The 26,884-nt window shown below is 34.8% G+C and overlaps 1 protein-coding gene across 1 annotated transcript in view; it reads left to right on the forward strand.

The window, feature by feature from the left end:
- The window catches only part of CD2AP (CD2 associated protein), a 136,817-nt gene extending 117,828 nt beyond the window's left edge, over nucleotides 1–18,989 (forward strand). Inside the window, exons 14-18 of the mRNA XM_032340205.1 lie at nucleotides 6,420–6,532; nucleotides 7,266–7,367; nucleotides 8,460–8,638; nucleotides 11,996–12,059; nucleotides 16,238–18,989. Of these exons, the coding sequence (XP_032196096.1) occupies nucleotides 6,420–6,532; nucleotides 7,266–7,367; nucleotides 8,460–8,638; nucleotides 11,996–12,059; nucleotides 16,238–16,279 (500 nt within the window). The 3' untranslated portion in view covers nucleotides 16,280–18,989. The remainder of the gene's footprint in view (nucleotides 1–6,419; nucleotides 6,533–7,265; nucleotides 7,368–8,459; nucleotides 8,639–11,995; nucleotides 12,060–16,237) is intronic.
- Nucleotides 18,990–26,884: the final 7,895 nt, after the last annotated feature.

The raw sequence follows: 26,884 nt of genomic DNA on the forward strand, positions 1-26,884 counted from the left end.
ACAGTGGGATTAAGATATTGAGTAAACCATGTTGTAAACAGATGTGCTGCTGTCCTTTTTTGTTGTTCCATTTATAGAGCACAGATTTAACATCATTTTTTTTTTTATTTTTTTTTTTAAAGATTTTATTTATTTATTTGACAGAGAGAGAGATTACAAGTAGGCAGAGAGGCAGGCAGAGAAAGAGAGGAGGAAGCAGGCTCCCTGCTGAGCAGAGAGCCCAATGCGGGACTCGATCCCAGGACCCTGAGATCATGACCTGAGCCGAAGGCAGCGGCTTAACCCACTGAGCCACCCAGGCGCCCCAGATTTAACATCATTCTTAAGGGTCCTAGGAATTTCAGGATGGTAAATGAGCATTGACTTCAGCTTCAAGTCACTAGTGGCATTAGTCTCTAATAAGAGAGTCAGCCTGTCCTTTAAAGCTTTGAGGCCAGGCATTGATTTCTCCCCTCTGGCTATGAAAGTCCCAGATAGCATCTTATTCTATTGTAAGGCTGTTTCATCTATGTTGAAAACCTGTTGTTCAGTGAAGCAGCCTTCATTAGCTAGATCATCTGTATAACAACTTGCTGTAGCTTCTTCATCAACACTTGCTGCTTTCGCTTGTACTTTTATGTTATGGAGATGACTTCTTTCCTCAAACTCCATGAACCAACTTCAGCTATCTTTAGACTTTTTTTTTTTTTTTTTTTTCTTTTGGCAACTTTCCCACCTCTCTCAGCCTTCACAGAATTGAAGAGAGTTGGGGCCTTGCTCTGGATTAGGCTTTGGCTTAAGGAAATGAATGTTGTGTCTGGTTTGATCTTTCATCCAGATTACTGAAACTTTCAGCAATAAGTTTGTTTATTTTCTATAATTTGTGTGTTCATTGGAGTAACACTTAACTTTCTTCACGAACTTGTCCTTTGCATTCACAATTTGGCTAACTGGCGCAAGAGATGTAGCTTTTGGCCTATTTGGGTTTTCTGTATGCTTTTTTAACAAAGCTTAATTGTTTCTAGCTTTTGATTGAAAGTGAGATACGTTATTTTTCATTTTACTCCAACACTTAGAGGGTTATGAATTGCTCCAATTTCAGTGTTATTGTGTCTAAGAGAATAGGGAGGCTCAAAGAGAGGGTGAGAGGTGGGAAGCAGCTTAATTTTGGAGCAGTCAGAATATACACAACGCTTACAGATTAAATTAAACATCTTACATGGCACAGTTAATTATGGTTACAATAGTAACATCAAAGTGATCACAGATCACAATAACAAATATAATAGTACTGAAAAAGTTGGAAATATTTCGAGAATTACCAAAATGTGATACAGAGATATGCAATGCTGTTGAAAAAAAAACGGCATCGATAGACTTGCTTATCACAGGGTTGCCAGCAACCTTCAATTTGTAAAAAATGGACTTATCTTGCAAGTTCAGTAAAATGAGATATATCTGTAAGTTTTGGAAATTGTGTTCATATTAGATTGGAAATACTTAACTGAGCAAATGTTAGATCCCATTACTATTTTAGGCACATAAATAATATGCTAAGACAAAAGGCCTGACTGCTGATAGCATGCAGCTCATGTTCTGAACTTCAATTCAGGTTATTCCTCATTTCCATTTTTTATTAGAATATTATGTTCTTAGTATTTGTAGTATAAAAGTGTTTAAACTCTTCTTTTTGAGATATTGACACCTTAAGAGAACACTATGTTCTGCATCAAAAGCAGCCTCAAATTTGGCATATAATTGAGGCATATATTAATTTATATTTTTGGCACAGTTTGAGGTTTCAAATTTTTTTAAAATAGCATATGAATCTAGCCCTTTAACATGTTTCAGAAAGTTAAAAACATACATGAAAGTCATCTTAGAGTCTCATTATTACATAAAATAATAATTTCAGGTGATACAGTAGCAAGTACACTTTATTATTAAAAATATGAGTTTTAAATTATTAGCAAATTATCATTGTCTTGTTTCCTAATCTGTTTTTGCATTTAAATGATAATTGAATGATCTAATATGTCTGTGATACCTGCTAGAATACCTGACAAGGAAGATGTTATAAAATGTTACTTCCCTTCTTTTCCTTTCCCCTGTTGATAATCTCCTCTCATTCTGTTTCTGCTCTTCGCTCTTAAGGATGTAAATTCCTGACACTACTCTCAGATATGATTATACTGTATATAAAGCCATTTATAAACTATTTTTAAAATAAATGTCCTTCAGTATATTTTCTCATATATAAGATAGTACTATAAATTGCATCTGTGTTTTAATTTTTTTCCTCTTTTTTAAACATTTCGTTAAAAATTGGTTTGGGAGGGGGCACCTGGGTGGCTCAGTAAGTGAAGCATCTGCCTTCGGCTCAGGTCGTGATTCTGGGGTTCTGGGATAGAGCCCCACATCAGGCTCTCTTCTCAGTGGGGAGCCTGCTTCTCCCTCTCTCTGCAGCTCCCTCTGCTTACTTTCTCTCTTTCTGGCAAATAAATAAAATCTTTAAAAAAAAAAAAAAGGTTCAGGATAATCTCACTGCTACTATTGGTTAATTATAAAGTTCACATAGTCTAAATATTTCTAAAATAGTAAGTTCTCTAGGACATAAAATTGGTTTGCACATTAGTCTTAGAATACAAGATAGAAGATTTAGTGGTAACATACCTATTACACTGAGAAAGCAGTGCTGATGAAATATTCTTATAGTGTTATAGTATTTTATCCTTTTTGATTGTTTTCTATGCTAAATTGTGCTTGGGTTAAAAGGAAATTTAGAGATACATAATATTATTTGACCTCAAGGCATTCATTGTTAAATAGTGAAACATTCTTTGATAGTTAATCTGTTTTTTAAAATTTTTCTTTTTAATGATTTTATTTATTTATTTTAACACACACACACGCGCACACACACACACACACACACACATACATCACAAGTAGGCAGAGAGGCAGGCAGAGAGAGAGGAGGAAGCAGGCTCCCCTCTGAGCAGAGAGCCCAATGAGATCATGCTTAAGATGATGCTGATGCTGTTGCTGTTGCAGGCCTCTTTCCCAGGACCCCGGGATCATGACCTGAGCCTCAGGTAGAGGCTTAACGCACTGGGCCACCCAGGCGCCCGGTTAATGTATTTTTGTTTGAATTATGTTCTCAATGTTTATTCATTTGTTCTTCCAGAAAGAATTTCAGATGGAATTCTTCTAATAAGATGCTTACCTGTTGAGTGGTAGACACTAAATAATGAGTCTATATCTAAACTAGGATACAAAAAAAAAATAAAACACACCCTAAAATGTTGACTTTACCTGTAGAATAAGAGCAGAGATCAAAATTACTATTTTCTTATAGTAATTTTCTTGATAATTTCTTTATAGAGTGTCATATAAGGCATAGTTGAAGATTCGTTTATGTATTATGTGATTTTGAATGTTATATAAGTTGTATTTTTATAGTGAGATACTTAAAAATACTGTTTGTCATATTTTTCTTTTATTATATTATAGAATTAAAATTCTCTTTCATTGTAATTAACTGTCATTTCCTGAAGACTAAAACTTGACTGAAGGTAGTTTAATTTTTGTTACAATGATATTAATGAGTTATTATTATTGATTTATTACTCTGAGCTTTGATTTTTTACTAAAACATCCTTTTGAAGCGGTCTTGGTGTTCAGTGAGTAATTTTAAAAAGGCTTCTTTCTACTTACGGTATATTGAATTAATACTAATCATTTTTTTCTTTTGAAAGACAAAATCTAAAATCTAATATACATCTTATATGAGTTAGATAAACTACAGTAGGTATATGGTAAACATTAAACGGTTCTATTCATTCTACAACTGTTCCTTTTTCCTGCTTTGTAAAATAATTTTTTGGTTTAGTCTTTTTTCTAGACATTCCTATCCTTGACTTTTCTTTCCAGATTTTGTTTCCTAGCCTGTTTGCCATGTTTCCCTTCTTACCTGTCAGGAAATTATCCTACCTTTCTCCATTTTGGTAAGATGACAATTTATAAAAGAAATCAAAACAATAATTCCATATAAATAGGTGGTGCACATTGATTTTTCTTTGTAATTGTACTAAAAGTGTACATGTTTGTCTGTCTATTCTAACCCTTTTGGTTTTCCATTTGAAAGTAAAATGAAATTCATGTTGGAAAAATTTTCCTGATTAGCTTAAGATATTGTTTTGATAAAAGTTTTTTTTTTAATTGAAAACCATATAAGTCAGTTTATTTTCTCCCAGAATTTGATACTTCATCTTGACTTTTTAAAAATTCCATGTCTTCTTAGGCAATGTATAGAAATACAAATGGCTGGCAGAGTGGCAATATAATTATAAGAGTCAAGTGATTGTCCTGCCTTTCATGCCATGTGTACAGTATAAATCCACTGTTACTACTCTTAGGTAAATTTTGCATGTGTTCAAATGTATCACGAGTCCAAAATGTGCACTGTTTTTACTAACCTAATGGCTTAAATGGAGGACCTGAGAGAGTTTTAGAATAGTAAAATTATTTGTCTTGGTGTTGTAGCCCAAAACTTGACATACAGAAGGCATTTTTACATGAGCATGCTCTATAATTTTTAAAATCTACCTTTTATTTATTCTTTCAGTTTCATTTATCTTCATCCCTTCCTGTGTTTTTCTGTTTGTTTGCTTTTTTTTTTTTTCTTTCTGCAAGTTGCTTAAATATGCATTTGAAAATAATCTTCACAGGCCAAAATTATTGGATTGTACTTTTCAAGGATTTTTTTAGTAGGTTGTCAGTATACATTTATCAGTGTTAAAAGCAATTTTTAACCCTTCAAACTACAGCATATTTTTAACATTTTTTAAAATACTGATTTTCTTTATGACATTTACAAATAAAATGAAATATCTAAAAATATATTTAAACTCAAAGTCTTTCACACTATACAATACATTTTTCATGAAGGCCACAGCTACTGTTCCAGATATTCCATTATATGGAATTATATTATATTATATTTTATAATATAATATTATATTTTATAATTATAACAAATGTCAAAAGACTTAAGATCAAAATTAAACTGAGCACATTTGATTGCCAATTGAGATGTATTAAGCTGATGAGTAGATGACTAGATATAAAATAGAATACACAAAGTAATCCCAGAATGGGAGGATGGGAAAGAATTAACAGAGGTCAACAATACTTAAATTTGTTATAAAACGTGTATTGCCAAACAGTGATACCTTTTCTTATGCCTTACCTTTGTGCCCTTTTACCCTTAACATTTTTTCCTAAATTGATAACGTTGAATATGAAAATTGATGAATAAGCTTTGAGGGCAGAAATAATTATCTTTAGATGTCTTAACAAATCACTGAGTTTGGTTATCTAAATATTTGACAGAAAGCATTATAAACATCTAGGCAATGGGAATGTGCAGAATTAATTCTGTATCTGGAAGATTAAACCAAAGATATCTGCTGCCATATCAAGTACCTCACTGTGATTAATATCACTAGTTTATAATCTGGGCTGAGGGAAGATTATATTGACAATGGAAGTGTCTGGAGTTATCTTCAGGATTCTTGTATCACTTACAGATTTCTAGGTTTCAAAATTAAAAATCACCTCTTTTACCTGGGTTTTCTGGATCATCTAGGAAAAGGGAATGTATTATATGCCATTGTTTCATAGGTACATAGATTTTTCTGTAAAACCAAGTTTTTGGATCAGAGGTCAACCAGCCTTTGATGGTGGGAAAACAAGTGAATGATCTTTGTAACATTTTTCTTTGATACCCTGTTTGCCTTTGATTTATGACTGTCTTATAGTTCCTAAATATGCTGATGTTGAAGCAAAAGTGCAGTGAACTATGAACAGTTGGAGTTTCAGCTACAATATATATATACACATACATACACATACACACACACACACACACACACAGATCCATTAAATTATACTCTCACTTTACAGTTGGAAAGCATCAGGGTCCCACATACAGTTGAGTTCTTAAAATTTGAATATTAGGATACTACTCGAAATTTAAAACATTTTCTATGTTAATTTTCTGATACATTGTAATTAATTATGAGTTGAAGTAGATCATCTGTTTTTATAAGCAAGAAATTAAGATGATAGTTTTTTTTATGGTACTGTAATTTTTGGTTCAGATTTGTATTTTTCAATAAGAACTTTTGTTGAGGTCTATTGGAAACATGAACTTTCTGTTGTTAGTTGTCTTATGCTGTAAAATGTGTCAGGTAAAGAGAATGTTTGTTTTTAAGGGTGAGTGTTGTTTTCCAAATGCATATGAAAAGCACAGGTTAGCGTGTGAGTCCTAGTGGGACTTTTTAATGTATAGTTTGTTAGAAATCCAGAAACATTCTTTTTTACCTTTTAAAGTGTACAGTTATCTCTTAGTAGATATATTTAATTTTATTCTCTAGATCTTGTAAATTTTGATGACATAGCTTCCTCAGAAAACTTGCTACATCTCACTGCAAATAGACCGAAGATGCCTGGAAGAAGATTGCCTGGCCGCTTCAATGGTGGACATTCTGTGAGTTACACTTCACTATTCTAAAACATAGAGAATTTAGCAGAGCCAGAGTTCTTCTAAAGATAGGAATGAGGAATGATTTAAAACTTCACCAAAGTTTAAAAATCAGGAAGATAGGTGTTATACTCAAGTGGTAAATGGTTGGTTATATTTAGGGAAATATGGGGTCATGTTCATTTCAGAGAGGATTGCAATGAAGGTTACAGAATCAGGAATAAAGAGCTGTCCCGAGACCATAACCACAGAACTCAGGGTCAAAAGGGGTCAGAGTATCCTTTTAATCTACCCATCTCTCAACAATAATTAGAATTGAGTGGTACATATTCACCTTAGTAAAGAATGAAACATTCTTTTCCTCTGACATAGTGAGTTTTTTTGGTAGTACTAATGCTGGTATCTAAATGTGTAACTTCTTTTTTATGCTTTCTATACATTATTTGGAATGCTGCTAGTAACTTTATTATTAATATATTAGCTCTTGAGCGCTACAGCACTTTCAGATTACCGAAGTAGAGAAGATTTTTGTTGCTAAGAGGCAGGCTATTTTTAACCTTCCAGATATGCAATGTGTTATTCAGCTTGAAATTACGTAATATCCTGTTAATAATAATGGAATATCTGGAACAGTAGCTGTGGAAAACAGTGATAAAAGTTACTTAGTTTATTATCCAAATGTTTATTGCCTTTTCCTTCTTTGGTATTTTCTGTTTCTTGGTTTTAAAAAATCATTTAGCCAACTCAAAGCCCAGAAAAAATCTTGAAGTTACCAAAAGAAGAAGATGGTGCCAACTTAAAGCCGTCTGAATTTAAAAAGGATTCATGCTACTCTCCAAAGGTGAGGGGCATTGTGGCCTAAGATTTGCATAATTTGTAGGATTCTTTGTGAACACCAAAATAGTGGAATTTAAAATGTCTTCTAAAAACTGTCTTTTGCCAAGAAATTAAAAAAAAAAAAATTCCTGCCAAAAAATTGAGTTTCTAAGGTAACACTCTCCTCTGTAGGTTATTTTTAAAAAAGCTTATTTTAAATGAGTAGTATAAATGTTATACATTTCATATTTTTTAAGGCATAGATCTGTTTCATTTTCCCATTAAACATACACTCTTCAGGCCAGAAGCCATCATTACATTATTACATAAGCCAAAATTTACTTCTAGCCTAGCTTCGTGTTCAGCATAGTAATAAGCACTAATATATACTGGAATGAATGGCAGTGTACATGGATTTTTCCATTTGTTACATGGTAATAAGACTCTTCTAAACTCTTGCTGTTTTTACTTAAGATAGTAGTATCCCAACTTACACACATCTTTCGTTTAAGAAATTCATGTTTCCTCCTCAGATTCATTCCAAGGGCTTTTGGCTGTTCTTCCAGTTTATCAGATACACTTAATCTGATTCTTCTCTCAGTTTGTCAGTAGTCGATTGAAATTTGATTTCCTGTTACTTTAGTGAAATAATAAAAAGGGCATCATGGGCCATGGATTCATGCCTCTTCAGTGGACTTACTCAATTCCTCATAATTACTTTTAAGTAAAACTCTTTGGAAATTTTAAGTAATGACTACTGTGGAGGATCAAAGCTCACCTTAATAATGCTTATATGTTCTTGCCGCTAGATGTTCCACTCGGCAGACCATTCATAAGATAGCTCTAACAGGTTTTTCTTCTCTTTTCCACTTTTTAAAAATTATTATTATTAGTCCTTTGACATTTCTCACATAAACTCCTAGTGATTGCAAGTTTATTATCTGGTTGTTTGCTCGTTTTACCAGTTGTGAATATCAAACTGCTTTTTGAATTTCCAAAGTTGCCATTTATCTTCAAGTATTATTTTAGTTATTTATCTCCTTGCTATACATTTTTTTTGAACTTAGATATAATATAAATACAAATAAAATAAGAAAATATTCTGTTATGTTTTCAGCCATCTCTGTACCTTTCAACACCCTCAAGTGCTAAACCAAATACAGCTGCTTTTTTAACTCCATTAGACATCAAAGCTAAAGTAGAATCAGATGATGGGAAAAAAAATCCCTTGGATGAACTTAGAGCTCAGATTATTGAATTACTCTGCATTGTAGAAGCGCTGAAAAAGGATCATGGGTAAGTAGCCTTGCTTTAATCTCTGAAAGTTACTTAACATGTATGTAAAGAATTCTTTCAAATTCTATCAAGTAGAATTGAGTAGAATTCTATCAAGTAATCTGCCAAATTTCTTATATCAGCAGATATGTTTCCAAAGAAATTTTCCTTAATAATGCTTCTGTCCTCCCTGCAAAAAACTTGAGTTAGAAAACTTGTTGTCATAGGCTTATTATGGGAAAGGTCTATATGTACCCATAATTCAAGGGTAGAAATCTTCTCTGATCAAACATATGGGTTAATCAGTCTTAAAAATATCAGGAAAAGTTACATTGTATTTTGGATCTGGAGTGTATCTATATGTATATTTACTTTTCAGAGGGACTGGATCACTGTCTCTGTTAGGGTTGAGATTGGTGTGTAAATAAAACCAAGGGTTTGGGAATAGGTGAATCTCTAAGGCCATTCTTTTAATTCTGAAACTTTCTGATAATACTGTATGGTGAGATCCTAAGTGAGAGTTAGGAACTTTTTAGTGAAAACAAATGTAAAAGATCACCTACTATAGCTCCCCTCTCTTTTAACTGAAGAAGTAAAGGTTCAGAGAGGTAAAGCTGTTTACCTAAGATCATCCAGTTCTTAAAAAGCAGAGCTAGAACTGAAAACATATTTTCTGTTGGTTTAGAGATATTTTTCTAAAACTGTTATCATTTGAGCTTTAAAAGTTGTTAACATTAAAAAATAAATATAAAAATAAAACTTTCTAACATTTTAAACATAGTTCTATAAAGACCTAATAGGTAAAAAAGGTCCAAAGATCAGCTAATCTAACTGAGCAAAGGGTGAGGGTTCAGGTGCTCTTCCCCTGTAGCCTCTAAGATCTCTTGGGTTATGAGATCAAGCTCCATGACTGGCTCCACACTCATTGGGACATCTGCTTGAGATTCTTTCCCTCTAACCCTCCCCACCATGAGCATTTCTCTCTCTCTCTCTCTTAAAAAAAAAAAAAAAAAAAAGATACTGTGATTAACAATTGATATTTTTGTAGTTGCAGACCACTTTTACAGATGTCTCTTAGGTAGAACCAAAAAATTTATTTTGAGTGACTACTTAAAATATATATATATATATATATAGAGAGAGAGAGAGAGAGAGAGAGAGAGTGTTTTTTTGATACATGATGGGTCTTTTCTTTATCCTTCAGTTTATCTGAATCATGCAGATTTTTTTAATAGATTCCGCACTGTACACATTATAAACTGTAAGTTATTCATCTAGTAAGTATTTATTGAGCACTATTCATGTATGAATTAGAGAATGCCCCTGATTTGTTGATTTTGACAGTTAACATTTTTGATACCAAGTCTGCTATTATTAATGAACTGATAATTACATTTACAAATTGCCTTAATTGCCTATAAGTGTTCTTAATGTAGCTGTAGGATGAATAAAGTATTTGTGATTTATGTATACATATCAGATATTTTAGAAGTCTTTGAAAAGATGTTTTCAAAGTCTTATTTCCTCTGGGAAAATGAAATGGATGGCAGACTTTTTAATCTGAAAAATAAGAGCATCACAGGAGAATGAATAAACATACACTGGTGTGTTGATACAATGAAATGCCATATAGTGTACAGCAATAAAAAATGAATGGATTATGACCACATGTGTCAACATGAATCCATCTGAAAAAGTGTTGAGGGTGGGGAAAACAAGTTAGAGACATGCATACAGTATTACTTCATTTACATGAAGTTTGAAAAGCATATAAAATCAAACAGTGTGTCGTTTCAAGATACATTTGTATATGTGGTAAGTAAAGGAAGGAAGGAAGACTTTTCCTGTAAAGGAGAGGAGGAAAGTAGGATTGTGGGTCATTCTGGGTATCAGAGGTACTGGTAATAACAATTTATTTCTTGAGCTGACTTGGAATTCTTAGGTCTTTTAATAATTTTATCGCTATAGCTTACGAATACATAGTCTTTATGCATTATTAGAATCTAAAATGTTTGGAACAAATCATTAAAAAATTAAAGGATTAAAAATATTGAAGGATATTGACATGGAATGATTGACAGAGAAATATATTAGTCTCTTTAGTTGAGAAGTTACAGAACAAGATAATATAGTTTGATCTGTTTTTGTAAAAAGAAAACAATTACATAAAAATTTTATATTCACAAATGTGTTTTTAAAAATAATGAAAATGTGATAATAGGATAAATATTTTAGGAATAGATCCTTATTTAGGTATAATTTAAATGTATAATAAACTCAAAATAATAGAATAATTAGAAAAAGAAAGCATTCATTTAGTAGTAACATTTTAGAAATACAAAGTTAATATTTTAGCAAATTTTCTATTATATACCAAAATAAGCTTTAAATAAATTTGAGTTAAATATTTAAATTATAATTTAAATTGAAATAGTAGGACATTTATTCTTAATATAGTTTTATAATCATTAAAATCATAGAAGAAACTAGTTTTGAAAGTACAGATTTTAAAAGTTCCTTTCTCATATAGTCTTTCTTCCTGAGCATTTTCATGCATTTTTCAATCGAATACTTCTATAATACTTTTGAAGAGAATTTTCCTAGCATTTGTCCAAAAGCTGTGAATATGTCCCTACTCTTTGATTTAGAAATTTGATACACTGAATATTCATGATGTTAAATAAAATTTCTATTCTTTCCACTCCCCACCCCAAAAGCAACTAACCAAAAAAACCTGGATATTTGAGTGTCAAGCAACAATTATCAGAAATATGATAATTTTAGCAACATGGAAATATTTTAAAACACTTTGTGAAATACATACTTACAGCTGTGGAGAGATGACTATATAAAAAAGATAGATGGGAACACAGAGAACATGAGTTAAGGAGGAAGGATTGTTGGCTAGAGTTTTTTGTTATTGGTTTGGTAATTTTAATGTAATGTTTAATTTTTAAAAATAGAGAAAGAGGAATGTAAAGTCCAGGTAATCCTGTTAAATAATTTGTGTTGTACTGTGACATGTTTTGACATTACCAAATTGTTTGGGCTTTCGCGTGTCCAGCCTGGAAAAAGCATGATAACTGAATATGGAAAATTGCTTCTAAAGGACCATTATTATTTCTTTATCATGAGCTGCGCTCCCTATTCACTTAAAAAATTATTTATCACAGATGGGTTTGCCATGGTACTGCTGAGTTTTCTTTTAACTGTTGTATTGAACCATTCCATTAGTGAATTTGAAATTTTTATTGATTAGTATGACTGTTTTCTTTAAAAAGGTTTTCCCAGCTTTGGTATGTCAGGTAAGAGATCCTGTTAACATTAGTCAAATATATTGTTTAAATGAAAGACTTATCAGTAATAAATTGTTTTTAGGAAAGAACTGGAAAAACTACGAAAGGATTTGGAAGAGGAGAAGGCAATGAGAAGTAATCTAGAGGTAAATCATTTCTCCTAACATTGAGATTGTAGTCAGCGTAAACTACATGTGTTTTTCCATCTCTTCTAGGTGATAGGGTTCACTACAGTTATGCTGTCCTACTTAAGTTGGACACTCCCTGCTGCTTGATAGCCATTTAATTAATCTCTAGTTGACTCCCTATCACATTCCGTTCATTCATGAAGCAAATATTTTTGAGCGCTAGCTCTCTAAGGCAGTGTACGAGAGGCATAAGGTATACATTCATAAATAAAACGAACATGGTTCTGGCCTCATAAGAGTGTGTAGTTCTAAATCTTTTGCACTCTTGCTTTTTTGAACTATTTCTTTTTTTTTTTCTCACAGTTAAACTTTTTTCAATTCATTTTTCTTGGCCTGGAGGCAAGGGTGGTGGTGGTGAAGGTGGTAATGGGATGGCTGTAGATTTGTTGACTTGATGTCTCACTGAGCGTTTACTTTTTAACTATAATGTCATCATCTTCACTCTTTTCTGAGGTCTGACAATTTTACTTATTTTATCTTCCATTTTTCCATCTGTTCCATTTGCACATACTTTGGTCTTTATTTGTATTCTTGTTTTCTGAATATTTCAGGAAAAGTGTTTTCTGCCTGTTTTCAGAGGCTCTGCCCATTCTGTACTTAAGTATTTCATATGCCTCCCTATTTATACCTGGCCTTAGTGCTTACCCTATTTCTCTTGTTAGCGTTGTGAAACAGAAAGAACATGGGACTTCAAAAAAAAACTCATTCCTCTCTTCTGACTTACACTGTGTGTCAGTTAGGCTTGGCACCTCCTGTACATTATCTCAGGGGATACACATAACAACTGGTAAGGATTATTGTTCCTATTTTAAGGATGAGGAAACTAGGGTTTAGAGTGATTAAATCAGCAGTTAGGCTGAAATTTTTAACAGAAACAGCCTTCAGAATTTTGCTCTCAGGGATTAAGTGACACTGTTTGAACTTGAGGAAGTCACTTAATCGTCTTTTAGCTTTAGTTATTGAGATAATGTATATGAAGGTCTTTGGTAAATTATCAGAACCCCGTTCTTACTCTTACATCTGATGTATCCCTTTTATTTGCACTTTCCGTTTTTTCATGAAAATATTCAATATTTCCACTTTTCAAAAAAACCAAAGCTCCCTTGCAGGTCCAGCTGCCTTGAGTTTCATTTACTGCAAAATAAACAACTTAAAAAAAAAAAAAAAAAGTACGTCTGTGGTCTCTAATTCTTCACCTTTAATTCAGTCATTAACAACTCTTACATTTTAGGTTTACTGAATGCAACTCCAGTGTCTTTCCAGTTTCTACAGCATTTCACATTTTTAAAACTATTGCCACTTTTTCTGTCCTGATTTATGTGATCCGGCATTCTTTTGTTTCAGTCCACTTCTCAGTCTCCTCTTCCTTTCTCTAAGTAAAATGTTCCTTCAGAACTGCCTTGGCCCTCCTCTCTTTTCCTACCTGTGCCCTCAAGCATCATGATTAGCTCCTGTGCCTCTCCCATCTGAATCTGATTCCTTTTTCCAGCTTCTGTCCTATTTCCAGCTGCTTGTCTTTCTGAATGTCTTTCCACTGTGATCTTAGAATTAGCATGTCCTCTTTTATGTTTATCATTTTCCTTTCCTGCTTTTCTTTTTCTGTTGATCATTCCATTGCCTTTCAAGTCTTACAGACATGGTGCTTCCATTCTAGTTCTATTCACATTCACACCTGTTAGCTTTACTCCATCACTTATATCTATTTGTTCCTAGTATTTTTGTCCTCTTCCCATGCTCTTTATCTTCTGTTTAGCTGTTTAAGTTTCTCTCATTCTTACCTCAAATTAATCTTTCTTTACTTAGTTCTTTTAGGAACTTTCTGTTACTTGCTGAGTAAGGTTCAGACTTCTCAACTTAGCATGTGAGGTCTTTGATGTCTTAGTCCTAGTTTGTCTTTCTTTTCTTGCTTGCTGATCCTCAGTTGTCCCTCACAGTTAATTCATCTGAAATTTGCTCGTACTGTATTTTCTTGGATTTTCCTTTTATTTCATCTTCTCATGCATAAGTTCTACAGATTCTCAGAGCTTACCTCCAGCAGTCACCCTCATTAAGTTAGTACCCATCTTTCTCTGATTTAAAAGTAATGTTGTCTTCTTCCAAATTCATGTCCTTTATTTTGAAAAGCATAAATAAGTAATAATTTTCTGTCTTATCACTGTGACATTATGGACTTACTTTTCCCATCTTCTAGATTGTAAGACTATTTGAGGGTGTCTGTCTGTTCTATCTTTGTCCATAACTCTGAGCAAAGTGCCATATACATACTAGATAGATAATAAATTTTTGTCAAATCAAAGAATACATATTAAAAATGTCTTAAATTCCCAATATGCAACACAGTAGAAATTCAGAAATTAAAATAAGTTTCTTGATTTTTATTCCTTATATTGTATATGTACACATACTCATATATGAAAATTAGGTGATATAAGCATAAGGAACTAATACAGGGTTAAATTTCTCTATATGATTTAATTTATTATAAAAATCATGGCAAGGCAAAGGAATTATTTCATTTTTAAGGAATTTCATTTGATTCAGTTTTTTTTAAGCAAAATCAGCTGTTTCTTAGCCTCGTGCTGATTTGTATTACAGGGTGTTTTTTTTTTGTTTTTTTTTTGTTTTTTTGTTTTTTTTTTTTTCCTAATGGGGCAAGTTTGACCCTTTTATTTATAAAAGCACCTTAATAAGACAGAGTTTTAAGATCATACATTGAAAGGAGAAATTCTATTTCCCTAAAGATTAAAAGTAATACTTTGAACATACAGTATTAAATTATATTGAGGAATGATAGAAGGACTAAAGATGAACAATGAACATAAAAGTGCTAGAAGAGAAACTCTAGCAGTAAATATATTGGCTTGATATCTAAATCTGTGTGACCGCAGTATGTAAGGAGCATCACTGATTGAGTGCAGGGTTATTCTCCCTGTTCCTTCTTTCACCAGTGTTTCCCCCGCCCCCATTTTCTTGGCATCCTTGCTCATTAAAATTGGTGTAGTTGGTTCATGTATCTTTGGAATGGAGATAATGATAACACTATTCTGAAGATTGAAGTTACTTTGTCTCAATCCAGGCTAATGACCAAGGCTTGTTCCAAACCAGTGCTGTTAGTTCCTAGAATTAACAAACCATACTTGAATGGTTAGAATCCCTTAGGAGATGGTGAACATACTGAAATTAGACCTTTTGACTGGAAAAATGCTTATTATTTAAAAATGAATTATTTATCAGAGGTTAGCTATAGCATGTATTATTTGTATGCAGCATTGGGGATAGGCATGATGCTTTCAGGAGAAGGTGAGGCCCAAATATTTCCATACGCAGTGAAAGGTCAGAGATCATCAAAGCCTTACATAATTGGCAAGAGTAGAAAACTGGACTTCAGAGCCTTTGACCCAATCAGTGCAAGTTCTGTACCACTTGCTAGTGTATGGTATTGAATCTTGTGCTTCAGCTTCATGATTTGTAATATGTCGGAATTAAATAACCATAGGTATTGTGAACAGGTAATTCTCTTAAGTTTCTTACATTGTGAATTTCTGTTAAATGAAGGATGTCTTCTGCCTAAAGGTGGAAATCTTTCCAACAAATTGACTGAATCTTAGATAAATTCCTGGGTTTTAAAAAGAATTTAATCTAGAACGTATTGCTTACAGATGAAAATGAGACCAAGTGAGGTTAAGGGATTGCCAGTTTCACATACGTAGTAAGTGAAAAACATAGGACTAAATTGGTCCTTTATTATTACTATTTTTCAGTTCTTTACTGCCCACATCTTTGTTTAAATACAGGTACTTGTACATTTCTTAATTTGGTTTTAAGGATTCTCTTGTTCTTTGGAGGGTGGATTTTCTTACAGTATTTTTTCACATACTCCCATTAATTAATATTGTTCCAGCTGAAACAACTGTAGTTGCTGTTTTGTGGTTGTCTTCTGCCATTTAGGAACTTGTACTGTGATGTGTTCTTCTGTTAAACTTCTACATTGATCACAACATTGGAAATTGGATTTTAAAATGGAAATCAAAATCTGGAGTCTTCAAAGTATGATTGGATCTTAATGACATAGGATAAAATAAAGAAATTTGACTAAATATATTTTGTTTATTGTCAATTTATGTTTTATATCTTAGGTGGAAATAGAGAAGCTGAAAAAAGCAGTCCTGTCTTCTTGAAATGGCATGGCCCTGTGTTCTTAAGGTTCCAGGGATTCAGAAGCAACACTATGAACTTCAACTGACTTGTTACTTAAAAATAACAAATGCTGTTGTCATGATAAAGAAATATGAGTATTTGAACTATAATCTATAAAAAAATAGGGAGAGGGTAGTTTTTTTTATATATATTTTGTTTTGCCAATATGAAAAAAAAAAGAGGCCTTATTTCTTATGTGCTGGAATTGCAAACTTTTTTTTTAGTTTGCTTGAAAATACTACTGAATCTGTATAAAAAGGAAAGAAAGTCCACAATAGTTTTTTTTTTTTACTGAAACTTGTATTATTTTTAAAGAGATCTATACTATAAATATGGTGATATCTTTACAAATAATCTGTAAAATATACTATTTGAGAGGGACAAATTAGCTTTATAGTAACTATAGCCACTACTTTTCCCATAATACATAAGGGAGATAAACTTTGTATATAAATATATTTTTTACTTTTAGCTTCTTACCCAGGATTACACTGTTGTGCCTGTTTGTTTGCAGTGCTGTTTATACTGTGGGTGATGAAATAGGAGTTTCCTAGCTATAAACCAGATTATTCACCCAAGCATATAGTAATAACTAATGAAACAATCAAAATAACTTTTAGAATATTTTATATTGCTTGCACTTGTAGGGTTCATAAAAGGAATTTAGTTAAAATGTATTGGATTGTTAACTGTATTTGGGGAAAATATGAGCTATATTTTAAATCCATTAGGTTAAGAAACTAAAAATGTCAATTTAACCCTTAACTTGTGCCTAGAAACTACAGCACATACAATATGCAAACACCAGCCTTATTGCTCTATTTTTCTGCTTATTTTACAGGCTCAGATATTACTCATTTTGTGATCTTGTGATTGAGTTCTTCATGTTCCTCCCTCTGATTTTTAATAATGGTAATATGAGGAGAAATTCAGTGTGAGGTTTCATACTTTGACAGATTATCATTATGTAAATACTCAGGTTTTACAATATGTAATTGACCTAAAAGACCCTAACTGGTGGAGATGTTTCAAACTGTCATTTAGGTACTAGAGTGTTAGTATATCATAAAACATAACAGTACAGCTTACTTAAAACCAAATATAGTTGACCATATTCAAAATGCATTTTCACAGGATAGATGAACTAGTAGTTTGTTCAGAGTCGGTTTTGAACAGTTGAACGTCTTAAAATGTATCTATAGATAACATGTCTTAAAATATGTGGGTTTATATTAAAAATAGAAGAACTGACTTTTCATTTATAAAAAAATTAGATTTTAAGCTTTATTAGAACAGACTTTCAGATTTTGAGTACCACCTATCATGTGTCCGTTTTGTGTTATTTTAAATAACCAAACCAATATTTTCTCTTTTAAGTTTTAATATATACTGAAATCTTGTTTTAATGAAATTTTGCCATCTTGTCTCACATATAAGAGAATTGAAGTAGAAAATAATAGAAATTCCAGGAATTACATAATGTTAAATTCACAACTTACATTAATGCTTTTGGGGAAACTTGATTGTTGTGCATTGAGCATGTACATTTTAACTCTTTAAAGTCCTTGGGCTTTTCTGATGAGGTCACTACTGAATGGAATTGTTTACTCCTAATGTTTTTAAAAGACTTGTCAAATGAGTTCCTTCTTGCTAAAAAAAAAAAAAAAAAAAAAAAAAATTAGATTTTATTTTCTTTTAATGAAAGTCCTTAGATAAAAATGAAAACATTGTATCCTAGAAATCATTCTCCAGCTTTCTGACTGGAACAACTATTAAGTGACCTCTCTTCACCCTGATAATGGGGTGAGGGAAGTTTCCAGCAGATTTCAGACTGTTCTTGAAGTTTTTCTTGGTCATTTTCTCACTAGTGCATAAAATGAAGGTGGTCATGAATGCTGACACACATTTAAAGTATCTGCTTTGTATACACCTCAGCCAGAATAGAAATTAAAGTACTGTTTCTATTAGAAAATTAAAGTATTGTGGCTCTATTTTTCTGCCCTTGATCAAAAAGTAGAGTTCCTAAAGCCAAACTCAAAGGGAAAAAAAATGATTACTTCACTCTAGCAATTTACCAGTATTTGCTCTTGATATGGGAATTTTATTATTTTTTATTCATGAAATTCATATCACAAAATGGTATATAATGATGATAGTCTTTATTTGGGGAGAAATCATTGTTTTTTTCTATGCGTGAGTATAAATGACAGACTAGAGAGGAACAGCATGGAATCTGTCATTGCCAAATTATTAGTGAATGTATTTTTCAAGTTTGCTATTCTTTGAAACACATATTACTAGTTTTCCTACTTGTATTTCAATATTGGAAGTATTGTGTGTGTGTGTGCTTGTGTGTGACCACTAAGCTTTAGTGGTTGGTCTTACTATAAAGCTGTTACCTCTTTACAAAATCTAAGTCTGAAGATAGGAAGAGAATAGGGGTTCTCTTTTTTATGCTTTACTGTGATCACAGGAAAAAACAAAAAAACAAAAAAATAAAAACCCAAGTGCTCTCTTGAGTTGTTGGTAAACATTTTATGCTTGCATTTAAACTTGAAATGTATGAACAGAATAAGACAATCAGTTAAATCAGAAGCGAGAAGCGTTAAAAATTTAATGGCCTTGTTTTGCTGTAGCAATAAAATGACCAAGTGCAATGACTTGATTTAATAAAATCATCTTTTAAAAGTTGCTGCTATGAATATTTTTAGCCATAAAATTCTACCCTGTTTTCGCCTGACTTGCCTTCAGTAACTATTATGTAATGCAGTTGGTGTTGTGGTATTCTAACATTCCAAAAAGAGGAAAATTAATAATAATATATATATATATGTGGGGAAACTCAAAATAGTATACTTCACTGACTTGTTTACAGGTGCTGTAAAAAAGCATGCTTCTCCCTCAAAAAGAAAAACAATAAAGAATAGTATTGCCAGTTTTGTTGGTCTTTATTAGTTATTTTTCATTAACATCAGCATATATTTATTGCAAAGTATGATGAAAATTCTATTACGTGGAGTTTTCCAAATAAGGGAAACAATGTAAATAGTAAAATGAAAGCCATTAAAAGTTCTAGATCCATGTGACTTTTACTGAACCTTTGTGAGTCTGTTTTTCCCTGGAACTATGACATGATCATTTCTGCCTCAAAGGTTTATTGGGATAATTTGAAATGATTTATACGAAGTATGTTACAGAGGCACAGAGTGGATTTTTTTTTTTTTAAATTGGCAGCTTCTGTTCTACTCCTCCACGATGTAAACTAGATGGATAAGATTAAAAGAAGGGCGCAGTACTTCTTCTCCCTCTGTTTTTGAATACGCCAGCTCTTTCTTTTGGGGAAGATAACAGCTTACGTTTGCATTATATTCAAATAGAACTGCTACCATCTTAAAGATTCTGCCTCCCTGACTACCGGAGAGTACTTCGCCCAAATTGAGTTCCTGACTTAGAGACTGAGATTTTAAAAATTGGAAAGAAAAAAAAAAATTTTTTTTTGAAACAGAAAGCCCTGGCCTCAGCATGGGAGCGCTTTCAGTTAATAGTCTGTCATCTGGAAAAACCTGTGATTTGGAAGAACAGATCTCTAAATAGAGCATTAAGAGACGGAAACAATCCAGAAGGGTTTAAAACAGATTACAGTCATTCCTAAATCACAGCTATCCATCCACTGCTTGGTTTCTTAAGCATAAACTTCCTCTTAAATTTTTTGGGTTTCTGATGTCACAACAGGAAGTCCTGGTAAAATCAAAAAACCAGAGTCCAGAAGACATCAAGTCCCATGTACTCTAGATGAAAATACGCCACATACACAGCTGTAGGCTTTTTAGAAATCCACTGGAGGATTTGAATTATAGAAAAGGAATAAGACACCAGTATGAAGTAATATAGAAAAAAAAATGTGGCAAGTCATTTAAGTTACAAATGTAGTTTGAAAATTTCTACATGCTTCTTACTGCACTCGATAAACACCAGGCATAAATTAAGCCTTCCAGGCACAGGATGGTGAAGTTTTGGATTACAGAATTTTATTTTTTATTATTATTGATGTGGGAAATAAAGGCAGAAGGAAATATAGATAAATGTCCTTACAACCCGCAGCCCACTGACAAATCCTTGAGGTGGTCAGAGTGTAATGTTCAGCCAGGAAGCTCCTGACTGACCTAATGTTAATGCTTTGCTAGAGGGAAAAACAGCCTTGGTTTGAAGGCTTGACAAACTGCAGGGCCCTCAGTGTCCTGTGAGTCTTCTTTAGCATGTGAAAATCTTTCTGAACTCTCCCTTATCTTTACTTCCCCCACCGCAAAGCACAGAAAATCAGCGGCTTCTCACAGTCCCGGGGCAGCAGCTCTTTCTTGTCCCCGTGCTTTAGTAAAACCCTTTTTGTACCAAACACAGCTTTAACGAAGATACTTTCTTGGTGGTTGACTACAGAACCTCACCAACATTCCAAAACTATGTCATTGTTTTTTGGATTATAGAATTTTGGCATTTGAAGGGACATTGAAGAGGTTGAACAATCCAATCTCTGTGCAGATGGTTTTATATGAAAGTAGAATTTACAGGTTTAGTCTTATTCTAGGAAATAAAAGCAAATAGCACTTGAACTCAAATGAATCTATTCAGCTTTATTACTTGCCAGTTAAGATTTAGAGAGTAGACTGGGCAGTGGTGTTAAAATTTGTTTCTGACTACTAAACATTATTGCTTTCATTTTGCCACTAAGACTTTCGTTGTGAATATGCTTGTATATAAGGAAAATAAATTTAGAAATAGGTATCAGTATTTTTTGTATAGAGCCAATAATCTTTTCTATCACAGAAGGTGTTGTGGTTTTCATTTTGCAGCTATTGGGTGGTATTCTTCTCCTGTTGGGTTGCAAGTGTTTTTTATTAGCTGCATTTCAGTTCCTAAAAAATTGTGTGAATAAAGTTATTAAAAGTAAAACTCATTTTTAAAAAGTGTACTGAGTAACTTAATCCTTCAGTGAAGAAAATTACTCCTTTAACATTTCATTATTTCTCAAACAGTAATTGAACAGAATGCAAATACAATCCGTATGACAGAGCAATGACATTTTTACTTCTCATCTCCCTTGAAACGGACTAAAAACATAGGATGAAAAATAGATTTAATAGATTAAGGAAGAGATGTAAAATGAAAGCATCACTCTGCAATAAGGAAACAACCACAATTTATAATAATAATAAAAAAAATAACCTCCCAAATGCTTTGAGGTTTGGAACAAAATGAGGGACAGCCTGAAGACCCTTGTCAAATGTAGATTCCTCTGAAATGTTTATCTGATCATCTTGGGCCCAAATCCTGTACAGCAGAATGGCAGGGGACATGGAACTGAAAGAGAAGCCACACTAACTGTAACTATTAATTTGAAGGCTGAAAACCAAGGGGAGGGAGACCTGCTCTTAGGACAGAAAACAGCTCTGATGAGAGGGTGTTTAGGTAACAGATGGAATTAAAGCTGCAGTTCCTCCCTCTGCTCCTCCCCAGCTAGTCAGCAAGTAACTGACGGCGTTCAAAGGTGAGTAATCAGACACAGGACACAGAAGGACCTTTTAAGATGGCTTGTGCTATATTAAGATGCGTAAAACATCCTAAAACAAAGGCTTGATCCTGCAAATAGAAGCCTCTGCCACCCAGGCGCCCCTACGTGGTCAGTTTAATTACCCTCAGGGTAACAAGAAATGTATCTTTACTCAAAATAGACGTCAATGTCAAATACTGAGCTAGTGTTTGCATTGTGCTTACCATGTTCCAAGCACTCTTGCAAGTAACATTTGTCTGTCATCTATCCTGTATCTCAGAAATTTTATTTAATAGGCACTATTGTTATCCTGCACAGATGAAGAAACAGGCTTGAGAGGTTAAGCAACTTGACCAAAGCTGCTGGGCTAGAAGAGATGTAGCTAAACCCAGACATGTTTTGAAGTCTGTGTTCTTGACGGTATGCTAGCCCTACATAGATAATATGTGGGAAAGAAGCCTGAATTGGGGAATTCTTCTGTTCGTCCAGTCTTTGTAATCCTTTATATTACCAAACTTTTTCATCAGTGCAGGAGTTAGACTAGATAATTTACAAAAGTCCATTTTCATGGACTCCCATAGTCTGTTTAGATTTCTTTGTCTGTTGTGGTCACACATAAAATTTTGAAGAACATTCTCTGTTTCTTAGTGTACATCTTTGCAAACGTAAGTGGATTTCATGCCTTTTTCAGGCAAGGAGGGAAAGAAAAGCCTTGCTTGGCTCCCATAAAGAAATGACCACTAGATGGCAGTCAAAGCTCAGCTGCTTCTGCGTAAACCACAAAGACTTGTAGAAGGGGCAAATAAAATCCTTGGGCTCCGGCCCTTTGAATTCCCGCAGAAGTGGGATACAAGCACCACCCTTTCCTAGCCCAGCCATTTCTGCTGAATTCCACATGATAGAATGAAAAGAACTGAGGCCTTGGAATCCGAGAGCTCGGTCTTTGAAAACTAGCTCTAAAAAATTAGTAGCTGTGTGAATATGCAAATCATTTAACTTGTCTCTTCCCTGATATCTGAGGAGATTTTTAAAAAAATTACGCCTATAGCTTAAAGTCTTTCCCTCTTCTCATACTCAGAGAGAGAAAGGAGGGCCCTGAGCACTTTGTATTTATTTTTTCCCCTGAGCATCCCTGAGCAAATGATCATGTCACAACCAAAACCATCTTTCACAGCAGCACCCAAACCATCTTTCTCCTGCTTGTAGAGACCATGAAGAAGGCTCCTCTGAACCCCGGGTTGCTGTACAGGTTCTTCAGCTCTTCTAACACGTATCTGCAGTTGTCTGTCCTTGCTTTTCTGGGAGCTGCTTGTTTCTCCATTTTGTCCTGCTGTGTATTCTGTATCAACCTGGCCAAAGAGAACAAATCTCCATGGGCACTGAAGAAAAACTCACAAAATCGCGAGCTTGTGCTCTGGGCTGCTTATGGAGCTTCTGATAAAGCATCTCTTATTTTGCCACTTCTGCCTTCTCCCCAGGGGCCTACTGTACTTGCCCCAGAGTTGGAGTCTGGCATGACAGCCCAGAGCAGGCAGTCGCTGGAGAGTCCATGGTGCTATGACTATACCTGAAAAAGCAAATCTATTTTCAGTTCAAACTAAGCCTAAAATGACTTTCTCTCCAAAGAGAAAAAGGAATTAAAGTATCTGTATCATGGTGATGACAGGACTACAAGGTCGCAGAAGCAGGGAAGAATAGTATTGCAGAGAGGGCAGGGTCATCAGAGTGTGTAGAGCTGGTACCCATGGTGTGGAAGGATGGAGTGAGATATCAGACAGCTCTTTCCATAACTGGCAGACCGCAGTCAGCCATCTGTAGGGCACTTCAGGGAGGAGAACGATTCCCTGAGTATCAGTTGATAAGCGCTCAAGACTTAGACATTATTTTGAGCAAGTGACAGAACTAGAGATTCTTCATAGTGATAGAGGTCCTGGAGTGTGACAAAAGCATCGTGGCACATGAAAGTATTCAGATGTAGAAGGAACCATTTTCTTAATCTGATGAAGTATATCACCTATCCCACCGTAGCAGCGAAGGAAATGAAGAATGAAAGAAAATAATGTATATATTAGGGGCGCCTGGGTGCTTCTTCCTCTGTCTCTGCCCCTACCCCCAAACTTATGCTCTCTCTCTCCCCTAAATAAATAAATAAATAATCATTCAAGACTTAATACACAGGGGGCACCTGGGTGGCTCAGTGGGCTAAACCTCTGCCTTCAGCTTGGGTCATGATCCCAGATTCCTGGGATCAAGCCCCACATCAGGCTCTTTGCTCTGTGATCTCCGTCTGTCAAATAAAATCTTTAAAAAAGATAATGTATATTTTAGTCCATTGCATATGTCAATATATGTGTAATGTAAAAATGATTTGTGCTTACTTGATTCTATCTTGATCTAAAGCCCTTATTCCCACTGATGACAGGAAAAAAAAAGACAAAATTTATCATTCAAAGGCAACAATTTTAGATGGCTTGCATTATATGTATATAAAGTAGCAAAGTTCTTAAGCTGTTTCCTCCCCTCAAAGTTCTTTGTTCTTAGTGTGGTATCTGTGTGCAGGGAAATTAGATTCATCTTGGTAGTAGGAGGAGGTGAGACCTCAGGTCAGCGCACTGTCCTTTGAGTCTTCATTGGTCCCCATGGCAATATCTTCATGGATCCCATGTCCACTGAGGTGCTGTTCATCCTGACGAGATTCTCATGGCATCACATTGATAGCACACTTGGTTCCTCCCCAAATGTCCTAGAACAGGTCTGATTGCAGCACTGCCTCATCTCATGCTGATTTTTCCAACAGTTCTTGAAGCTTCCCCCAACTAAGGCATCCACAGATTTCTGCGTAAAGTTACACCCAGGCAGGGGAAGAGAGAGGTTCTCGACGCTGAACTCACTACACGCTTATTTCCTTTGCTTTTACTATTTATTGTCTTCGTTCAACATTAAGCCAGGCCGGGTACCCCATGAGACCCCTCGGGTTAGTTTGAAATTCCCCATGACATGTGGGAAACAGGGCTTTCATCCTTCTTTCTTGGGTCTCAAGTGTAGCTGTGTGCTCCTGAGCCCCTGGCTTCCCTCCGCCCTTTGCTTCCCAGGCAAGTATAGATTTAAGAAGGTACTTGTATCTCATGTCTTGCCTTGCTCTCGCCCTCTCTCAGGCCCCTCCTGCCCCAGAAGGAGAAGGGCTCTGTATTCCTTTCCCATTGCTTCAGTGATCACCACAAACTAGCAGCATAAAAACAAAGTAGTATCTGACACGCTGGAGATCAGAAGTCTCACTGTATTAAATCAAGGTGTCAGCAGGGCCAAGTTCATTTTTGGAGGTTCTGGGGGAGCATTTTTTCCTTGCTTTTCTACAGTTTGTACAGCCTGCCTGTGCTGCTTGACTCCCTTTCTCTGTCTTCAAAGCCAGCAGTGTTGGGGTCAGTCCTCACATTGGCTCCCCCGACCCTCGTGTGCAGTCGCATCTGTCTGTGACCCCGACGTCTCCATCTCCTCCTCCCACTTTGAAGAGCCCTTGGGATGCCACTGCGCTCATCCTGAGAATCCTGGCTAACCTCCCTGTCTCAAGGTTCTAACTTACCACATCGGCAAAATCCTGTTTGCCACCTCTGGGAAGATATCCACAGGCTCCAGGGATGAGGACATCTACATGGACATCTACGATGTGGGGAAGAGAGATAATTGTGCGTCATACTACAGGCTCTCTGCTTCCTGTCAGACGGACTGAAATGTTCCTATACCCCAGCCCCCTTCCCTCCTGTTTGTTGGCAAGGCCTCAGGGGAGCAATTCAGTTCACAAGTGAGAGAAAGTGCGTTTTTAGGGGGTGTATTTTAAAAAATCATTCCCAGTTTGAGCAGTGATGTATTCATGGAATTCTGTCAGAGTTGAGACTTCAGGGTGTCCTACAATTCCTTTGTCATCTGCATAATCCTCTGAGGTTTAAAAAAAGAAGAAGACAGAACAAAGAACGCTTTGCATATTATTTCATGTATAATAAATAGCTGGCCTGGCCGACTGGACACTACCTTTCTAGAGACTCGCAGGAGTCCCCCAGTAGAACCTCAGGACTGGAGTGCCCCAAACGGGAAGTTCGAGATAAGTGAAAATTTTCACAGTGTTATCAATTTCAAAACTGTTTTGTTGTTTTTGCATTTTCTTTCAGACACTTTTTATTCTTCCTTTAACTTTATTATATGGCGTTTCCGCTGCTGGCACTGCAGGTAAATGAGGGGCGGCCTGCAGATGGAGAGGCAGAGGCCCCGGGGCTGGTAGGGGCGCCTTTGCACTCCTGCACAGCAGGCTGCCTGGGAGTCACCGGCTCAGCTTGGGCCTTGGATTGCTTCCCACGGAGCTACGTCTTTCTAGGCGCTTCTCCCTCCTGCCCCTTCCATCCCTAGAGTGCAGTCAGAGGCGGCAGGGCCTCCTGTAGACTCTGTGATCTCTGGTGCCACCAGCTTTGCAGGTGCGGGCTGAGCTTTTTGGAGATAACTTCCTAGTTATCTGTTGCTCCCCTAGCCCTTCCAACAGATGTGGAAACCTCTCATTTCCTAGATTAAAACCGTCCATACTTGGTATACAAAGAGTTGCTTCTTTTTCTGAACTAAATCCTGACTGAACGTTTTTGTTTTGCACTCTTTTTTATTTAGAAAATGTTGCATTGTAAAAACTTGGAAAATAGGAGTCTAAAAAGTTTCCCACAAACACAGTAACTGGAAAAGAGATAACAATTACGAATATTAAAAAAATTAAGTATGTATCCATGTGGCATAGATACATATGGGATATTCTATCACTTGATATTTTATTGATTTTTTTCATATCATTAAACATTCCTCAAAACATGAACAATATTTACAATATTATATTACATGTAATATTCCATCATATAAACCCTAACATATGTTTAACAAATTGTTGGATTGTTAGACATTTACATAAATTTCTGTTTTTCATTTATTACAAGGGTGTGACAAATCTTCTTTTACATGAATATTTAGATACATCTCTTATCCTTAAGATAAAGACCTAAAGGTGGCACAT

Source organism: Mustela erminea, chromosome 4 (genome assembly GCF_009829155.1).
Source record: "Mustela erminea isolate mMusErm1 chromosome 4, mMusErm1.Pri, whole genome shotgun sequence".
Taxonomy (NCBI): Eukaryota; Metazoa; Chordata; class Mammalia; order Carnivora; family Mustelidae; genus Mustela; species Mustela erminea.